General features: G+C 50.3%; 10 protein-coding genes across 10 annotated transcripts; 5 read left to right on the forward strand and 5 right to left on the reverse strand.

Moving 5' to 3' along the window:
• Positions 1-1,318: 1,318 nt before the first annotated feature.
• N7446_005432 (YoaK family protein) lies at positions 1,319-2,173 on the forward strand (the record flags this gene model as incomplete). The annotated part of the gene is made up of 3 exons (XM_058514180.1): positions 1,319-1,451; positions 1,507-1,536; positions 1,587-2,173. 3 exons carry the CDS (start codon positions 1,319-1,321, stop codon positions 2,171-2,173), a joined length of 750 nt encoding a protein of 249 aa, XP_058371358.1.
• Positions 2,174-3,181: 1,008 nt separating this feature from the next.
• Positions 3,182-3,648, forward strand: N7446_005433 (uncharacterized protein; the record flags this gene model as incomplete). The annotated part of the gene is made up of 2 exons (XM_058514181.1): positions 3,182-3,224; positions 3,272-3,648. 2 exons carry the CDS (start codon positions 3,182-3,184, stop codon positions 3,646-3,648), a joined length of 420 nt encoding a protein of 139 aa, XP_058371359.1.
• Positions 3,649-3,751: 103 nt separating this feature from the next.
• N7446_005434 (uncharacterized protein) lies at positions 3,752-4,087 on the forward strand (the record flags this gene model as incomplete). The annotated part of the gene is made up of 1 exon (XM_058514182.1): positions 3,752-4,087. The coding sequence occupies one exon, from the start codon at positions 3,752-3,754 to the stop codon at positions 4,085-4,087; it is 336 nt and encodes a 111-aa protein (XP_058371360.1).
• A 568-nt stretch (positions 4,088-4,655) lies between these two features.
• N7446_005435 (HNH endonuclease signature motif containing protein) lies at positions 4,656-6,144 on the reverse strand (the record flags this gene model as incomplete). Its single annotated transcript, XM_058514183.1, is given in 4 exon segments — positions 4,656-5,546; positions 5,597-5,799; positions 5,851-5,976; positions 5,988-6,144. 4 exon segments carry the CDS (start codon positions 6,142-6,144, stop codon positions 4,656-4,658), a joined length of 1,377 nt encoding a protein of 458 aa, XP_058371361.1.
• Positions 6,145-7,010: 866 nt separating this feature from the next.
• On the forward strand, positions 7,011-8,663 carry N7446_005436 (putative aldehyde dehydrogenase; the record flags this gene model as incomplete). The annotated part of the gene is made up of 4 exons (XM_058514184.1): positions 7,011-7,056; positions 7,101-7,551; positions 7,603-8,308; positions 8,379-8,663. The coding sequence occupies 4 exons, from the start codon at positions 7,011-7,013 to the stop codon at positions 8,661-8,663; spliced, it is 1,488 nt and encodes a 495-aa protein (XP_058371362.1).
• A 138-nt stretch (positions 8,664-8,801) lies between these two features.
• N7446_005437 (FAD-binding oxidoreductase) lies at positions 8,802-10,304 on the reverse strand (the record flags this gene model as incomplete). Its single annotated transcript, XM_058514185.1, has 3 exons — positions 8,802-8,920; positions 8,973-10,128; positions 10,176-10,304. 3 exons carry the CDS (start codon positions 10,302-10,304, stop codon positions 8,802-8,804), a joined length of 1,404 nt encoding a protein of 467 aa, XP_058371363.1.
• A 97-nt stretch (positions 10,305-10,401) lies between these two features.
• Positions 10,402-11,690, reverse strand: N7446_005438 (isopenicillin N synthase family dioxygenase; the record flags this gene model as incomplete). The annotated part of the gene is made up of 6 exons (XM_058514186.1): positions 10,402-10,506; positions 10,554-10,733; positions 10,777-11,163; positions 11,213-11,293; positions 11,346-11,498; positions 11,550-11,690. The coding sequence occupies 6 exons, from the start codon at positions 11,688-11,690 to the stop codon at positions 10,402-10,404; spliced, it is 1,047 nt and encodes a 348-aa protein (XP_058371364.1).
• A 946-nt stretch (positions 11,691-12,636) lies between these two features.
• On the forward strand, positions 12,637-13,835 carry N7446_005439 (pectate lyase family protein; the record flags this gene model as incomplete). Its single annotated transcript, XM_058514187.1, has 5 exons — positions 12,637-12,750; positions 12,819-13,045; positions 13,093-13,178; positions 13,233-13,318; positions 13,371-13,835. The coding sequence occupies 5 exons, from the start codon at positions 12,637-12,639 to the stop codon at positions 13,833-13,835; spliced, it is 978 nt and encodes a 325-aa protein (XP_058371365.1).
• Positions 13,836-14,135: 300 nt separating this feature from the next.
• On the reverse strand, positions 14,136-15,529 carry N7446_005440 (FAD-dependent monooxygenase; the record flags this gene model as incomplete). Its single annotated transcript, XM_058514188.1, has 2 exons — positions 14,136-14,495; positions 14,540-15,529. 2 exons carry the CDS (start codon positions 15,527-15,529, stop codon positions 14,136-14,138), a joined length of 1,350 nt encoding a protein of 449 aa, XP_058371366.1.
• Positions 15,530-16,438: 909 nt separating this feature from the next.
• N7446_005441 (uncharacterized protein) lies at positions 16,439-18,039 on the reverse strand (the record flags this gene model as incomplete). The annotated part of the gene is made up of 4 exons (XM_058514189.1): positions 16,439-16,740; positions 16,790-17,596; positions 17,652-17,897; positions 17,946-18,039. The coding sequence occupies 4 exons, from the start codon at positions 18,037-18,039 to the stop codon at positions 16,439-16,441; spliced, it is 1,449 nt and encodes a 482-aa protein (XP_058371367.1).
• Positions 18,040-18,202: the final 163 nt, after the last annotated feature.

The raw sequence follows: 18,202 nt of genomic DNA on the forward strand, positions 1-18,202 counted from the left end.
ACTGAATTAGGACCAAAAAGTCTGCCTAATGTTAGAGAATTACACTCCCACCAGATCAAAGCTCTTGGGTCCTCGGGGATGCAACATTCCCCGAATTGCCAAGACCTCATTAGGGTCTTTATCTTGCCTTCGCGTCGTACTGGCCATGCCTCAGAAGCCGGATGACCTCAGCCACGCGCAGTTAGACTACCAGAGATACACTGTGCGATATACACATTGCTAACCGCTCGGGTAATTCATGAGACTTTTTCCGTCAATCAGTAGTGTGAATGGCGTTCAGGTCGATGTCGATATCTGCATGGACCAGGGTCGAAACAATGCGCCGGTGTAGTCTATTGATCTAGATGCCTCAGAGGTGGTCGGCCACGGCTACCCCGACGGAGATTCTCTATCAAAATTGCTCTATTGAGCAAGGGCGTAATCAATCTAGGGTCTCTTGGCATAATGACTGCATGTTGCAGACGCGTGCCCTCTTCTTCGCTCTTGCATGAGCGGAGATCTGCATGTCGGTGGCAATATGTTGAGCAGAAAAGCGTTCTTGGCCAACGGGGTGTTTCACAAGAACCCTAGTTCGCCAAGCTCCAGACACTATCTTTTGGGCGGGAGATCAACAGCCAGAGGGCGCCGTCAGCAGCTGCTGTGGACAGCGTATCATCGCTTACAGTGAGACAATTTTCAATCTCCACCGGAGGCTTGGGTTTGAGAACAGAAGACTCTTGTCCCTCAGGCCCAGTGAGCACTGGCGGGTTGTACATCAACCCCTCGGTGAGAGTCCGCAGTGACACCAATTCAGTTTCCAGGGTGGAGTTCAGGACTAGAAAGTTGGCGCCAAGCTGCTCGGCGCCATAAACGATGCCACCGAGAGTAATCCTTGGCACTCTAGGCACGCATCGGAGACTAAATTCGCTCGAAAAAATCCCGTAGCCACTACGGCCCGGCCAGCTTGCGGTCCCACAGAGGAGCGAATAGAGGCACGAGACGCTACATGTGGTAATGTAATCCCCCTTATCTTTCGTCGAGGCCTGCAGATCGCTAATATATTCTGATGCCCGCGGAATTGCAGAACGCTCTTGGCTCCGTCTTGGGGTGCATTTGACCAGCCTGACAAAGATGATGCGATCGACAGGCTGGGAGGAGAGAGAGGAGAAGGTTTTGTAGGGCTAGGAATGGTCCCTCAGGCATCCCCCGTTGACTGGATTTGTGTTATTTTGCCTTTTAGTGTCCTTCTGTGTCTTGTTTGTCTTCTTTCTGGTGTCCCTCCAAGGTCTCTCTGACAGGATCGTGTTCTTTCGCCCACCCTTTGCAATCAACATCCAACATGGACACTGAGAAAGGTGCATTCGCAGGATTTGCTGCATCTTTGAAGGCTGAACTCGAGCCCCAGCATGCCGACCTTCTTCTTTTTGCGTGCTGTTTGACATCAGGACTTGTGGACAGTACCATATACAATGGTGAGAGCCACGCTGATCCCTGCTTGTGTGATCTGGGTGAGACTAACCTTCCCAGCTTACAACACCTTTGTGTCCATGCAGACCGGTATGACCTCAACTCCGGAAGGAATCCCATCCAAATCTGACAGGCAGCAGGAAACACAATCTTCGTTGGGTTGGGAGCATCGAACCAGAATGCCCGTCCGTATGGTTGGGCGCGCTCGCTCACATCGATCGGATGCTTTGTCTTAGGGTGCTTCCTCTTCGCGCGCTTACACAGTGCTTTGGGTGCTCGACGGCGTGGATGTTTGATGATGTCTTTCATGTTGCAAACCAGCATCATCATCCTTACCGCTGGTCTTGTCGAAGGCGGTGCCATATCTAGTGCGCTCGGCGATCGGCTAGCGCAGACCGCGCCCCCGTGGGATCAAGAAGTCCCGATTGTGCTTCTCAGCATCCAGTCTGCGGGTCAGATTGTAGCGAGTCGCGCGTTGGGTTTCAACGAGATCCCGACCGTGGTGATCACCAGTCTTCTCTGTGATCTTGTGTCCGACCCGAAGCTGTTTCTGATCCGAAACCAAAAGCGCGACCGTCGGGTTATCGCGTTTGTGCTGACGCTTCTTGGAGCCATCATAGGTGGATGGGTGACGAAAGCCACTCAGGCAATTTCTCCCACCCTGTGGCTATCAGCAGGGATTAAAGCGGTGGTTGTTTTAGCTTGGGGGTTGTGGAAGGCAAAGTAGAGAAGTGAGTGGCCATTCCCAGGCTGTTTCTTCCGATCTTCAACAGGATACGGCTTGAATAGAAGGGGTCCATGTTTACAGAAATATCCTACACAGACATTTATAGATCATAAAGACATTCTGTCATTGTTCGAAGTAGCTGCTGCACAAGCGATAATGGTAGCCACTGGGGAGATATATATCGCCCAGCTTCGAGGACACCTGGTTCCCACACTAGTCTGTATCCTCAGAGTCCTTGGTGAATGCCTCTAAGATTCTCTTGCCCTCCTCCGCGTCATCACTTTCCCGGGGTTTGAGGCTGAAAGACATCATGAACTGCGTCTATTCATTTTCCCGCGTGCCATAGGTGATGCATTAGAATTCAGCTTTGCATGAGTGCTAGGAGCAGCTTTAGTTGAACGAGATCAAGTACAAGTAACCAATAAGATTAAAAATTCTAGCAAATCCCGAAGTAAACATCAAATTCCACCGATCCGTACTTGGAGGCAATACCGATATAAGTCAGAGCTTGGCTTGAACCTTCCTGGAAAAGGAAGGAGTTTGCTATGACTTATGTCACTTCTACTACTGACTTCCTAAATAGTATGGAGATTCGGCAAAGCTGGCAGTTCACTTGTTTATTATCATTATTGAATGCTAATCGAGCGAAGACTGCTAGGATAACCTATGTGCTGCATTTTGCACACATAAGTGACAAAGACCACGGAGAATGACAACGAAATATCTGTGTGTAATGTGATGTGTAGGCAGTGACGACATGGGATGATTTGAACAAGCCCAACGACTTGAATCATCGCTGATTCCACGTTCGCCCGCGAAGTCCCAATGGAGCCCCATAGCTTTTCCCCCGTCCACGTGACTGTTCGGCCGTATCGTAGATTTGGGTCTCTTTGCTTTTCGAGGAGCATCAGGGCTTGTGCTAGTTCGGATCTGATAGTGTCGCCATGCCAGAGAATGACAAATCCCCCACGCATGATCTTGCCGGCCCAGTCTGCCCGCTCCCGGATCATGTCTCCTATCATCGCGGGTGGGATAGTCATTGTAGACATCGGTATATTCTGAGTTTTTCTTGGACTCGTTATCTTCTTCATCTTCAAGGGGGCCTCCCAGGTGAGATCTACGAGCTAATTTGGAGTGAAATCGAAACCAAATCTGACGAGTGCAAGGCAATGCTGCCATCACGGAAACGCCAAAAGACCGCCTGGGTAGAGGGGCCGGCTGCGGACTCCCTGGTACAGGCGATTACCACAGAAAACTCGCTGATACAGGCAGTTGCCACAGAACAATCTCTAGCAGCCCCAACGGTGGGCGGACCGGATATCCTGCCAGGATTCTGGGCTAATAGGGCCAAAGAATGCCCTTGGCCAAAGGGTGCGCGGATTGTTCTCACCGCGGGAACACTACTATTTCAACTGGTAGCCCTGCCATTGAAAAAGGGAGCCTGCTCTCAAACCGCCGGACAGGACAAAGCGTGACTGGCCCCCCACGGGGGAGGAGTTCGACAAGTTCACGGCTAAGAAAAAGCCAACGTCGAGGCACTAGTTGCCCAGGCAGTGGGGGAGCTACGTGAACCACAAGATGCTTGCTCGAGTTGCAAGAAGGGGGATGGAATATACTCTGGCTGTGTTACGATTCCGGGGCTGTCCCATTGCGCTGCCTGCCACCATAGCGGCAACCAGGGTTCGGTGCGACGAAGACAGAGCACTAGTTCAACAGGCGGAGTCCGCAAAAACGCAGCAGGGGGACGGCGATGAGATAGTCCTCGAAGACAGCCTAGCGCTGGCTCGCCAGAAATTGCTGTTATACCAGGGCCTGGTGGAAACGACCGCCGGACAAATCATGTGCCCGGAAGATGCTCTGGTGATCATTCGTGCGGAAAAGGAGAAAGCTGCTAAAGGCAACGCTGGACATTAAGAGCTGCTATTAATGCGAATCTTGAGGCTTCAGACGACGAGAGAATAGGGAATACCTCGCATAATATAACGGCGATATACTTAGAAGCGCTTAATTTACCCTACGTATTGTACTGTAACCGTATGTTATGTGTGTGAAGAATACCGGACAAATACCGAATATCTACTGGACAATTACCAGTGCCTGGGATGAGTCGTACTCAGGCTAGGCACTGGTATCTTTCCGATATTTTTTTGGTATTTGTCCGGTATTATTATTGTATGGTTTGGTACTATATGACTCACCTGCCTACTATCCACGGGTACTTGCCGTGACATAGAATAAGGCCAGCATACATGATTACGCGGACAGCTCTTATCAAGCAATCATTGACATTATCGAATCTCATAGAGGCTAAATTACATACATTGCTATTGATCCTTTGAAGTAAACAAAGCTCAGCACAGCAAAAGAAGAAGCTATTCGTAAGCTTTAGCAAACACCGATAAACTGCAGTCCCGATCTAGTGAGCTAGTCGGACGCGCTGAAAACCTCCCGTGGACAAGCAAGAGATGTCACTCCAAGTAGGCTAGCGTCTGTTCCTTGAATGTGGGGAACGACTTGTTTGGCCACGCCCTCTAGCCCAGCTGGCGGGTACAGGCGATTTAGACTTCGTGGGGGTTAAGGCGGGCTGGGGAGATAGCGATGGCCGCCGATTCTCGGATCCGGTGATACCTGGATCCTCCTGGTGTAGGGGAATGCGTCCCCGCTTAGGTTCTGGTGGAACGCTTACTGTGCGGGACAACGATAGGTTGCTCACAACATCGTGTAACGTTGTAGGGCTCTCCTCGTGCAACATTGTAGGGCTCACATTGTGCTTGATGCTTGGACCGAGGCATACTTCGATATCTGAATCTGAGTCCGAGTCCCACGTATCCAGGGAAGAGTCCGCGGCGCCGGCCAGAGCGAGTACACGATAGAGAACCCATTGCATCTCTAATATTGCCATTGATGGGAGAGGAAGGCGTGCTGGGTCGGAGGTACGCAGTTCGATAATGTCTCCAGAAAGGATTGGACGTACCCCAGCTGCAGCATAGTCGGCAGGCAGAACCGGTTCTTGGGCCATAGGCACAGCAAGTTCTCGGGGATATTGGGGTAACCGATAATAGCGCATAAGTAGCTTTGTTCCATCATCTTCGACGCGAATAGGCTGAAGGGCCCAGCGGGCATTTCCCCACTCACGGTGTAGGGTCGGGTTCAAAGCTAGAAGGTTTTGCAAGATCTCCGTTCCATCTTCGCTAGTCACTGCCGCCCTCCAGCCGTCGACTTTATCCTCGGGCCAGAACATTCTCATGGTTTTCCAGAAGGTACGCTGGTCTTCTGTTCCTTCTTGGCCATTGAGGCACCATGGGTAGATGTGGCAGATGTCGTACTCATCGTAATTTGAAAGGACACATTTGTAGTTGTCTCTTTCTCGACACTAATTTCTTGGTTAGGACTTCGTATGATTATTCCCGAGTGTAAACTTACCCTCTCCATAACATCTCGGTTACGAGTTTTAGCTGTTTTCTTGCCTGAAGAATCCAGCTCGGCGCTTCCGATGGATTTTCGCTTCTTTGAGGAGGATGTCGGGGGTTGGGGACTGGACTGGATTGGCGTGGTAGGTATTGATTGATTGGGTGTAGCAGCGGCGGATGCTGAAGCCACCTTGACCGGTCTGCGTTTCGTTTGCCCTGATATCTTGATATTAGCATTTGTCTACCGCAAGGCCGAAGAGCACGAACATTGCTTCAATACGACATCGATCTGACACTGGTCGATAGCGCATTGAACGTAAACGGCTGATAGCCCTCCTATCGCGAGATCGCCCACAACCTTCCGAACCACTCCGATGTCTGCGAGCCAGAACGCTGCCCATAACGGAGAGCGCACGAAACCCACATCGAGATGCGACTGAAGTTGTGCCATAAGCTCCCGCTTGCCGGGGACAGAGAGCTCAGGTAAAGCATCAAGGGGGGTAGATCAGGCTTGCTAGGAACAGAGAGCTCAGGTAAAGCGTCAGATGGTAGGTCAGCCATCTTGAAGGAAATGAAACTGAGAATGGAAGAGGAAGAATCTCCATGCTGCAAGTGCGGGAGATCTGCGCTGTCTGAGTGGGTCCAGAGTATGTAATACAATAGAAACGTTCCCAAGGTCCCAGCCAGGAGAGCACTAGTGACCTAGTCAGTTGGGTGTGGGGTGTGCCACAGTTGGCTTGTTCGCACCTGTGGCGCACCCACTTCCAACTGACTACCTGACGTGCTCTCTGCCCAGGATTAGGTCTTGGGTTTGGTTAGCCGCCATAGCTTTTGACGATGGCGCGCTCAGCCGGACTGAGAGGTGGTTCTGTTACAAGTCTGTATGCTACCATAATCAGTCAAGGGGGATCGTACGAAGGGCATCAGTAGCTGGCATTTTGTCAGAGTTGGGGATTTGTAGAAGGTTAAGAGCAGCTGTTGTCAATATTACCTTGCGAATACTGCATGAGACCGAATCTACAAAGATCCTATGCATATCTTACGTAACTAGACTGGACCCATAAATAGCGAGAAATAGGGGTAATACACCACAGAGCCATTGATATCTCTAATTGGTCGGATAAAAGTCCGTGAAGAACCTGCGAGTAACAGCTGTCAAACTGCCTGGAGATGACCAGTTGATATCCGGGGAGGCGACATAACCACAACAGATGGATTCCCAGAGATCTACTGTTACACCTCACCTTCACAGATTCTATTACTATAACTCTGATATCAGAGCGATGTCTTTAACGTCTCTGATTGTGTACCTCGGGAATGGCAGGCATTTTAGCCTCAGTTCCGCACGACGGAATGCATTCCGAGCTCCCAGATACAAAAGATGCATCAGTGCTCTGATTTTGGGACATTCTTGATCATCCTTAATCATGTCTACATTGACTATTGCCGGCTTTGAAAGCCGTCAAATCACAGGTAGGCACCATTCGACTCTCGATTGATCACCGCTCACCTGTCAGTTCCGACCGGGCTGTTTATCAACAATGAATTTGTACCTTCATCCACAGGCCAAACCCTTCTAGTAGAGAACCCATCAACAGGAGATCAACTTGGAATTATCTCTGCTGCAGGACCAGAGGATATTGATAACGCTGTTGCATGCGCTAAGGCCAGTTTCAGCACATGGAGGGCAGTTCCTGGGCATGTCAAGGCCCAACTCCTCCTGAATCTTGCAGACTTGATTCAGCGCGATGCCCAAGATCTAGCATCGCTGGAGGCAGTGGACGCAGGTGTTCTGTATACCGATTCGATCGGAATGAACATCCCTCAGGCGGTCGGCTGTCTTCGATACTACGCGGGTTGGGCCGACAAGATTGATGGGAAAACACTCGAACTAGATGGGGGCATTGCTTACACTCATCGTGAGCCATTAGGTGTCTGTGGGGCTATTGTGCCTTGGAATGCTCCGCTGTAAGCCTCTATCATGAAACAATACTTACGTAGATGGCTGATATACAACAGGATGATCACCATCTGGAAGCTGGCTCCTGCCTTGGTAACTGGGAATGTTTTAATCATCAAATCTTCCGAGCTGTCCCCTCTGTACGCTTTAAGGCTTGCACAACTAGTAAAGGAAGCTGGTATTCCTCCCGGTGTCGTGAACATTGTTACCGGCGAAGGTGCCAGCGCAGGCCAGGCTCTTTCGGAGCATATGGAGGTACGCAAGATCGCCTTTACCGGTAGCACTGTCGCAGGACGCAAGATCATGCAAGCAGCATCCAGAACAAACCTGAAGAAGGTCAGTCTGGAACTTGGTGGCAAGGGACCATCAATTGTCTTTGATGACTGTGATCTGGAGAATGCGCTGCTCTGGACGCGCATTGGAATCACGGCAAATAACGGGCAGATCTGTGCGGCCGGCTCGCGGATCTATGTGCAGGCTTCAATCTATGACCGTTTCATTGAGGCCTATAAGAAAACCGCCGCCGATGCCCCTACCGTTGCTGGAAATCCATTGGATGCTTCAACTACAAAGGGCCCTGTGGTCAGCAACGTCCAGCATCAAAAGATTCTTGACTTCATTCGTCAAGGCAAAGAGTCAGGAGCCAAACTACTGTTCGGCGGCAACCGAATTGGGGACAAAGGATATTTCGTTGAGAACACTGCGTTCGCAGACGTTGGTGACAATGCTACAATCATGCGTGAAGAGATTTTCGGCCCTGTTGCGGTAAGTCAATACTCATATCATCCTCGGTGTATTGTTGAATATCGATCCTAATGCGAAGGGGGAAATATAGAGTATTGCCAAATTTGATACTGAAGACGAAGTCATCTACAAGGCCAATGACTCCCATCACGGACTCAGTGCTGCGATCTTCACCAATGACATTAGCCGTGCGCATCGCGTGACAAGGGCTCTTGAATCAGGACAGGTCACTGTCAACGCGTGGGCAATGTTGAGCCCGAATGTTCCCTTCGGTGGAGTTAAAGAAAGCGGATTTGGTCGAGATATGGGCGAAGAGGCCTTGGAGAGTTGGACTGCGGTCAAAGCTGTCAAATACTACATTCTTCCAAAGCTTTGAGTCATGAAGATGTTTGATAGAGCATCTCACGTTTATATACGATCAATCCCAGTCCAGATGAATCATACGGTATCGAGCTTCAAATGAACGTGGGAGCTCTGCATCTCAGATTGCTATATATTTCCAATATACAAATCCCTAAGTACTAGTAATTGGTTGCATCTTGTGAAAGACATTCTTGGGATCATACTTGGCTTTTACTTGTCGCAGCCGACCCAGGTTTTCGCCATAAATATTGGCCACCGCAGCATCACCAGCTGAGTAGAAGATTAGCAACTATCATGGACAAGATGGGCTGAAGGCACTCACGCTCTGCATAGTTGATGTATTGAGGTACGCTCGATCCTGCACTTTGACTGGCCCTGGCATCCAACTCTGCCTTCCACTTAGACTGCACTTCGCGTGCCCAAGTTCGGTGCTCGAGATCTTTGGACGGATCAGTCCATCTCAGACAAATGATGCCATTCTGGGTTGGACTGCGACTTGCCAGCGCTGTTGCAGTCAGTGGCACTTCGCAAATCTTGCGCATATCGGTAAACTCAAGGATAATCGCAGAACCCTTGAGGTCCGCATCAGACTGGATTTTGGTCATGAAGTCGTTGAAAATCACTCGAGCGAATTGGGGATCCAACGGCGGCTCATAGAAAACCCCCTTGAAGGATTTGCGATCGCCGTAAGTTGCCTGGGGGTTCTGTAGGGTGTTGACTACCGCGTATGGAGTCATGTTAAGAGTGTTAAGCACTGGCTTGAGGGCTGTCAATCCAGCAAATCGTTCCTGGCCTTCTTCACGCGTGCCATTGTAGAAGCAGATCACGATGATCATTGGAGAGTCATCGGGTGACAGTGCAAAGAAGCACATAGCTCCGGAGCGCGCATCAGGTTGCGTCAGAAAGTGATTAAGTTGTTCGATAATTTCCCCCAGCTTGTCAGATGTGAATCCCAAGACCCCAGAGAACACTGGCGCAGTCTGGTCATAGGCCTGGTAGGTGAAGTCCACCACAACACCAAAGTTGTACCCAGCGCCTCGCAAACCCCAAAACAAGTCAGGATTCTCACTAGCAGAGGCTGTAACGATGCTGCCATCGGCTAAAACCACGGTCGCAGATAGCAAATTGTCGATGGTGAGGCCATATTGGCCACTCAGCCATCCGTATCCTCCTCCCAAAGTGAGTCCTCCCACGCCTGTGTGGTTCACAGTTCCTCCGACGGCCGCCAGTCCATGAGCTGCACCGGCCTCATCGACCTCTTTCCAGGTCGCTCCGCCCTGAGCAGTGATGTTCTTTCGTGTGGTGTTCACCGTGACTTGTTTCATGCGGGACAGATCAATCACCAAGCCACCATCACTCGAGCTTGTGCCGGCAGTCGAATGCCCTCCACCCTTGATAGCCACATCAATATTGTTCTCCTGAGCCCACAAGAGGGCGACGGAGATATCCGACGCCTCTGTTGGCTGAACTACCACGCCCTGCAACACATCAGTCTGGCGTCTTACCCGGAGATTGTGTCTCCTACCGCATCTTTGACTCCAGTGTCCGACCAGCGGATGAGGCTATCACGATACTTCTCCGAGTCGGGAGTATAGACAGTCGAAGCTGTGAGACGGCTTTGAAGAGCCTTGAGGGCTGAGTTCATGGTGGACATTTTGGTGGAAGAGAGAACCCCGCCAGGGTAAACATCTCCACTTTCGATCTACGCGATTTGGGCTGACTCACGATAGTCTGCATTGCACTCTATTGCACTATCTAAGAGTCTGCTGAGAGTACTTTGCATACAAGTCCGGATACCATCGCTGTCCCACGTCAGGGTGGCTCAAGATCCGATTCCTCAAATGCGCCTCGCCGAACTGCCACCAGGTTAGTCCTGGTCCTGCAACAAGCTCATAATACTTACACAGGAATACAAAGGGGAGAGAAATTCACTTGGCACGTCTACGGCGCGCTTCTTTCTATCGTCCGAGGTCGGGATACGGTGAACGATATGCGCTGCAGATTCCTTGAGTTGATCCAGCGTCAAGTCCAGTCTCACTCCCAGAAAGAAGGGTATACTATAGCGTGTCTTGGTAGTGGGTGCCTGCAAGTCATTAGCATATCCCTCGTGGATGGCAGCAACATACAATAACCCGATGGGTCGTAGCCGCGCAGATCCCTCCAGTGATTGCTTCGAATCCCTGTTGAATATTGACTACTAGACTGCCCTCGATGGGCGGAACATCTATCCACTGTCCGTTCTTATTGAGCACCTGGAGTCCACCTGCATCGTCTTGGGATAGGAATGTGAAAAGTCCTGCCGAGTCCTTGTGAGGGCCAACACCCTGAGAGCCTTTTGCTGCTGGTGGATATTTGACAAATTTCAAACGGCTCATGTTCCCCTTGAAACTATCGAACGTGTCGACTGGAAGTGACAGGCATTCGGCGACCAGGCGGACAAATGTTTGTGCTAGGTTATCAATGTTTATGATGTACTCGTCGACCAGGGGTTTTGCACCAACTTGGTCTGGATACTGAAAGACATTAATTCCGGTAGTATTGTGACTGCTAACATATACCTACCTGGTTGGGTCCTTCAAGTCTCTGCCAGAAGGGATCCCCTTCCATCCATGGCTTCATTCCTGGTGTGCCGAAGTCGAATTGCTGGGACAATTAGATACGTTCGTGTCTGTCCGACGGCTTAGAACAGACTAACCTCGCGAAGATCTGTCTTTGCTGCGGTTGTCTCGGCACCAAGGCGTGTATATCCTAGAAAGGATGGCGACTTGATCATATTACAGTCCTCTTTGGCCTCCGGGGACAAGGCAAACAGCTCGGGTAGACGCTCATGGGTGCGCTCAATGATGCCCTACCTCCGTCCTGTGAGTATATTTCTCCATCGAATGACTAGATTTCGCACCTCCAACCCCGTATTGGTCAAGTATAGGAACCCAACAACGAAGATCGCCTCACGCAGCTTCGAAAGCTCCTCATTCTTCGTCACAGGGTCGTGCAGCCGGGCAAAATCAACTACCGGGACGGATGAAAATGTCGCTGCCATTCCGCCTATGATATTGTGCTTAATGTGAGGTGAACAAGTACGAATGATCTGATCCCACAGTTTCCCCGCAAATCGCAGGGATTACTCAGCCACAGGTCCTGCGGGTGCTCGATTGCATGCGGGCGATATTCCGCTTCCTCTGATGAATTGGCGATGCGTGCAGATGTTGGACAGTTAAGTTTGTCAAGCTCACAACATCACGTCATTCCTTTCATATCTCACGCGTGGATGAGATTCTTGCCTGAGATATCCGTTGAGTTTCACTATTCAGTATGTCACACCCTAAAGCGTTGAAATTATTGTTTCGGCCCGTCAGCCCGACCTAAACACAGCTTGGATGGGAATATCTCATCCCATTCCATTCTCCGTCCTGAATGCCAAGATGGAAGCGCGGCGCTGAAACCCCGGCAATCTTGGCAACACTCGTCACCTCTCCATCGCCACATGTTTCAGATAATTTGTGGAAATTTTGGGATGCAGAGATCCTGAAATCATCCACCTGTTTTGGGATGTCAAACTGTCCAAGTGGGGCGAAGACCAAATGTCAACGCAAACTATGTCGGATATTCCGACTCCGTGGCGGAATATGGCTTCCTTTGGTAGTGCCAAGTCTCGCTCTCTAGAACGAGGAGAGTAGATGCGGTCCTGCTAATTCTCATGACCCCTGAAGTGTCAGTTTGAGACTTGACGCGTCGGAGAATTAGTACTCGTTTGTCCACCTTGGTGGAATATCGCTTGGAATAGTCTGGACTAGATTATCCAGCAAGGAAATTCTTCTATACCAACGCCGACAGTCTGCGGTTGTGCAAGAAATGCATATTATGCAGATGCTTAATGGGATATAAAGCTGCTCAAAAGACCTCGACTGTGATTCCATTATCATCCACAGAATCATACACTCCCTCAACTCTTCCGGAACCTCACGATCTTTACTCTCTATCCGACCATGGCTCCTATCAAGCTGATTACAGCTATTTTGGCTGGTCTCTCCACTCTGGCAGTGGGAGCTCCAACCGCTACGAATGCAAAGCTTCTGGGCAAGCGTGCAAGTATCAATGACGTGAGTATTGTATCCTTAGTCGGTGGCCGGGTTCGTGATATAGACACTAACTTCCGTCAATCTACCAGGCCGCTACTGGCTATGCAAGCCAGAATGGAGGCACCACAGGTGGTGCTGGTGGTACAACCACCACGGTCTCCTCCTATGCTGCCTTTACTGCAGCAGTCTCGGGCGATTCCGCCAAAGTTGTTGTTGTTAGCGGCCCTATCACGAAGGCTGCCGACCAGGTCCGTGTTGGAAGCAACACCAGTGTCATTGGCAAGGACTCCAATGCCGTTCTGACTGGCTTTGGGCTGTATGTTGAACCTTCCTGTATGAAGTGAATATACTAACCCACTTTAGCTTGGTCAAGGAGGAATCCAACGTTATCATCCGTAACTTGGGTGTGAAGAAGGTCCTTGCCGACAACGGCGATGCCATTGGCATTCGTGAGTGCAAAGCATGACCCTCGGCATGATCTTGCGTTTACTAACAGGCTTCAGAAAAATCCACCAATGTTTGGGTGGACCACTGCGATGTCTCGTCGGATCAAGACCACGACAAGGACTACTATGACGGTCTGATTGATGTGAGTTACTACCGTTGCATGTGACAGCATCCCATATACTAACCTAGTATAGATCACCCACGCCGCCGACTATGTCACTGTTTCCAATACCTTCATTCACGACCACTACAAGGCCTCGCTTATTGGACACTCTGACAGCAACAGCGCCGAGGACACCGGCCACCTCCATGTCACTCAGAACAACAACTACTGGTACAACATCAACTCTCGCGCTCCTTCTTTCCGCTTTGGTACCGGTCACATCTACAACAGCTACTTCTTGGATGTCAGCGACGGAATCAACACCCGCGACGGTGCTCAGCTTCTGGTTGAGTCCAACACCTTCAGTGGCAGCAAGAAGCCTCTCTACTCCACTGACGATGGATATGCTGTGGCCAAGGACAACGACTTTGGCAGTGGATCGAATGCTGCTCCGACCGGCACCTTAACCTCCGTGCCCTACAGCTACACCCTTGTTGGCTCGGCCAAGGTACAGGCCGCTGTGGTTGGCACTGCTGGTCAGACCTTGACCTTCTAAGCGCTCCAACTCTGGGATATCGTTCGAGTCGTTGATGTCTGTACTACGTGACTTTATTTCTTTGAATCGGACTTTACTCCTTTTTAGTTTCTGGTTCTTTTGTGAGATAGCTGTCGTGTTCCATTTTACCCATCAATCTGATTAATTTTTTATTTGAGTAAAGTGCCCTGTAATAAGTCTCAATATCTGGGAAGATCCAATTGCGTCACGGGTATCCATTAATTTAAAACATCCAAACGCTCCGATTCATGCAAAGCAATCTAAATCACACCACATTCCAGTCCAATGCTATTTATTCCTTCATGGGGCTTGATCCTTCAAGAAGGAGTTGAGAGACACCAAATCTTCGCTGGGGGCTGGCGTGGGAAGTGCAATTTTAGCTGCGTCAAACTGCCACGCTGCTTCTCGCCGATCGCGATTGTTCCGAAGGAAGATGGGCATCGTCCATTCCTTCAGTCTTCCTTCTAACATGCCCATATCTCTATTGCGATCCCACATGCGGTGGGACTCCTTAAATGCACGGTTTATTGTGTCACGTCGAAGAGCTTCATATGCAACAAACGCCTCTGACAAGGGCTCTGAGCGATAGCGGACCAGAATGCGAGCAAACAGGATGGCGTCGTCCAATGCATATGCAGCGGATTCATCACGCGGGGGCATCTATTGAATGTTAGCATGCCGCATATCAGTCTTTGCGCAGATACATACTGCATGTGCTGCGTCACCCAACAGAATCGATCGCTCCGTGCACCAGCGCCCCCTGGGCGGACTTGGAAGACGGGATAAAGCATCCAGTCGGCCTTGCTTTCGATCATTTCTCGGATACAGGGAATGGCAGATTTGCCAAAGCGATCTCTCATCTCCTCCCGGAGTGCGCAGCGAATCCTGTTCTTCGTAGCCCAATCTTGGCCTGGCTCTAGTCGATACCGACTCAAGCATTCCTGGCTGAACTGAACGATGGCAGCGGCAAAGATTTGATCATTATCACGGTCGCAATAGCTGGTCAGCATTGACCCGTGCCGCGACATATTCAGAGCTGCAGATCGGAAATGGATGCGTGATGAAATGGTGTCGGCTTGAATTGTGGCTTGCAGGAATGAGATCCCTGTATATTCTGATTGTCGATCAACATCGACGAACTTGGTACGAACAGCAGAGTGAACACCATCACAACCAATGATCAGGTCACCAACGGCGTTTGTTCCATCTTGGAAATGCAAAATGGCTGTATTGTCGTCTTCCTCGCCACTAACGATTTTCTTGCCAAAGACAATCTCAACATTGCGAGTTCGCTCGACCACAGTCAACATCGCAACGGAAAGAACGATCCGCATCACTCGTCGGCCCTTGTATCCTCCAAATCCTTTTCCATTGTGATCTGTGAAGTCGATAGAGCCAATAGATCGGCCCGAACGCATAGAAAACAGCTCAATTGCATCCACATCTGCTCCTCCTTCGGATCCCATCCGATCCAACTCATCGAGCACCCCCAGCTGAGCGAGATGGCGCTGTGCCACAGGCGTGAGATTGATGGCACCACCCGATGTGGATAATACGTCGTGTCGCTCGTAAACTGTGATCTTCAAGTCCGGCACGAACGGCGAGAGTTCCCGGGATAAGGCTAAAGCACAGGCGATTCCTGCGATACCAGCACCGGCGATGAGGATATTACGCGGCGGATGAAGCGGCTCCATTGGGAGAATCTGGGGAAGTGAGGTGCAAAAATCTATTCACAATGGTCCAGCAAATTTTGCGGCTTGGCATGGATTAGCTATCTAGTGGGAATGTTCAAGGAATTTTTCAAGATCGACACAACAACCCCCCTGGGTTAACATAAGAGTCAAAAGTAAAGAAGTCCAAATGTTCGGCCGGGAGAGGCGATCGTTCGGCATTTCACGACTGCATCCGTGGTTGCCGGTGTGGAGTCGAATCTATGAGAACAGTCAAGTTGGTGATCGATCACAAAGAAATAAGTGACCGGTTTGTTCAGTATAAGCGATGGCGTAAGAGGCGTCCAGCCTGGTGAGAGCGCTTTTAAACAAAGAAAGGGCGAGACCGGGTGGTCAACGTAGGAAAGAGACTCGACATATAACTTAGTGGGAGCCGAGGCCGCTTTCAGAACCGGGGAATACGGAGTTCACTGGATGCATTCTGGCCTTCTGGACTTCTGGACTTCTGGAACCTTTGTGACGTATCCCATTCGCCACGGAAGTATTCTAGCATACGCGGTTTCACTTAGAGTGGAGTCGCTTGCATACTCATCCAGTATCTATAGTGCACGTATTGTACCTTTCCATGTAGAAAATTAGTGAGAGGAGAAAACATAAAATGTCGTAATTGAAGCGCGTAGAAACCGTGTAAATACTTCATAGCACTGTAGCAACCATTCATACTAAACATCCTGGTCTTCTCTATTCTGCTTCGCCTGATCCTAAGCCCCCTTTCCGGTACTTTTGGTCTCTTCACGCTAAGAGAAAAACCGGTGGGTCCTGTTCGGGCCTTCGCTACTCTATCTTCGAATCCCAAACACCGGTGGGATCTTCCCAATATCAAACGGCCGCTTGTCCAGGTTTTTTCCATGCTAAATCTCCACTCAAGTCTAATTACTTGCAAGTCGTTGGGGCACAGACTTCAGGTTCCAGAAGGCGACCACAGAGCATAAGGCACACATCCCCGCTGGGTTTGATTAGCGCCGACATAGGCTGAAGGATTTTGACAGGGGCCGACAAACCTAACAAACAGTTCATCTCATAGTATCCGATTTGCTCCGTGGCATATCCCGATAGTATGGGGCCGAAGAACATCCCCAGAGTCCAACTGACGCTGACAACAGAGATTGCTCTAGAATATCCTCCATTGGGCCCAAAGATCCCAGGAGTCGCGTCTTGGATCTCATCAACGGCCTCTACAGTGCATTAGTATGGAACATAAGGCCGGAGTTTCGCAGAACTAACGAGCGGCTTCCATCATCCCTACCCCGTTCAACAGACAGATTACGACCCCGGCACAGGTAACCGCAACGCTGTATAAAGTTTGGCCCAGGTTGCCTTGATTTGCCCATGGGAAGCGCTCGTCTCCCGGTACTCCGATCATCCACAAGATAGGAACAAGGAGAACAAAGCCAATCGTTGTTGGGTGTCGAGTGCCCACTTTATCCTTCAGCCAGCCTACAGGAACAGCAAGGAACACAGCAGGACCCTGAAAAGCGGCAAACAAGAGACCAGCTGGGAGACTCTTCCAGTGGAATACATCGCGCACATGAAGCGGGAGAGTCGTGTCGAAGCTGGTGGTTAGAATGGCGAAGCAGAAATAGCTGACGACTCCACCGAGGAAGCGACCGTTGCCAAACAAACAAAGGTAGAATTCGTGCCCTGTCTTCTCCTTCACGGATTGCTGTTCTGCGCGATCGCCCGAGTTCGTCGATGGTGGTGGAATGAGTGCATCCCTCTCTGTGTCGTTGCCAGCCTTTGCCTGAACTGGATCACGTTGTGTCTTCTCTAGCATGAGAATCCGAAGAACGATATCAAATACAATAACCACGAGGACACTAGACCAGGCAGTCCAATAGCCACCGAGGTCAAAAAGAATTCCAGCTACAAGCGGACCACCGGATGTGCCAACGGAAATGGCAATAGCCACGAAACCATATACTTTACCCAGATCATCTGCAGGGACATGATCGGCGATGGTTGCGAAGCCTATAACCCAAACACATGCACTTCCCAATGCTTGCATCAGCCGCCCCGCAAAGAGAGCGAATACTGTAGACTTGGTCAGTTTATCCGAGAACGCTGGGAAAAACCGTATGTCACCTACAAGAGGTGGCCAAAGCAAGAATCAAAGAGCCCAGCAAGGCACCCGCAAGTCCAGACAATAGCCAGGCTCGTTTCTCAGAGGAGCGATCAGCATAGTGTCCGATCACTGGACTTGCTATAACACTGACCAGCGCACTCTCGGAAAGCAGCGCAAGGCTGATCCGCTGGGTGAGCGACGCATCAATACCCAAACGAGTCTCCACGACAAAGGGGAAGATGGGAACAAGGAACCCATACAGATACTCATCTATGAACTCAGTCAAATGGCACTTATTCTTTTATGCAGGAAGCTTACCCGTAAGCAAGGCCACCGCCATGACCGTGACAATGAAGTATGGGGATGATCGCCATCGGAAGCCCCAGGGCTCTTCTTGGTCTAGGGGTGTCATAGTGGCCTCACTGAATGGAACTTTGTTTTGAGTGCTCAAGTATTCTTTTTGACAGTAGACTATCTCTGGTCAAATCGTCAGAGGTCGACTGGTGGCCCTTGAACACAACCGCACTCTGCTGAGGCTGACTCATGGATCAACTCTGTGGATCGCCTGCTGCAGG

This window comes from Penicillium canescens (genome assembly GCF_028828765.1).
Source record: "Penicillium canescens strain IBT 15451 chromosome Unknown utg000004l_segment0_segment0, whole genome shotgun sequence".
In the NCBI taxonomy this organism is placed as follows: Eukaryota; Fungi; Ascomycota; class Eurotiomycetes; order Eurotiales; family Aspergillaceae; genus Penicillium; species Penicillium canescens.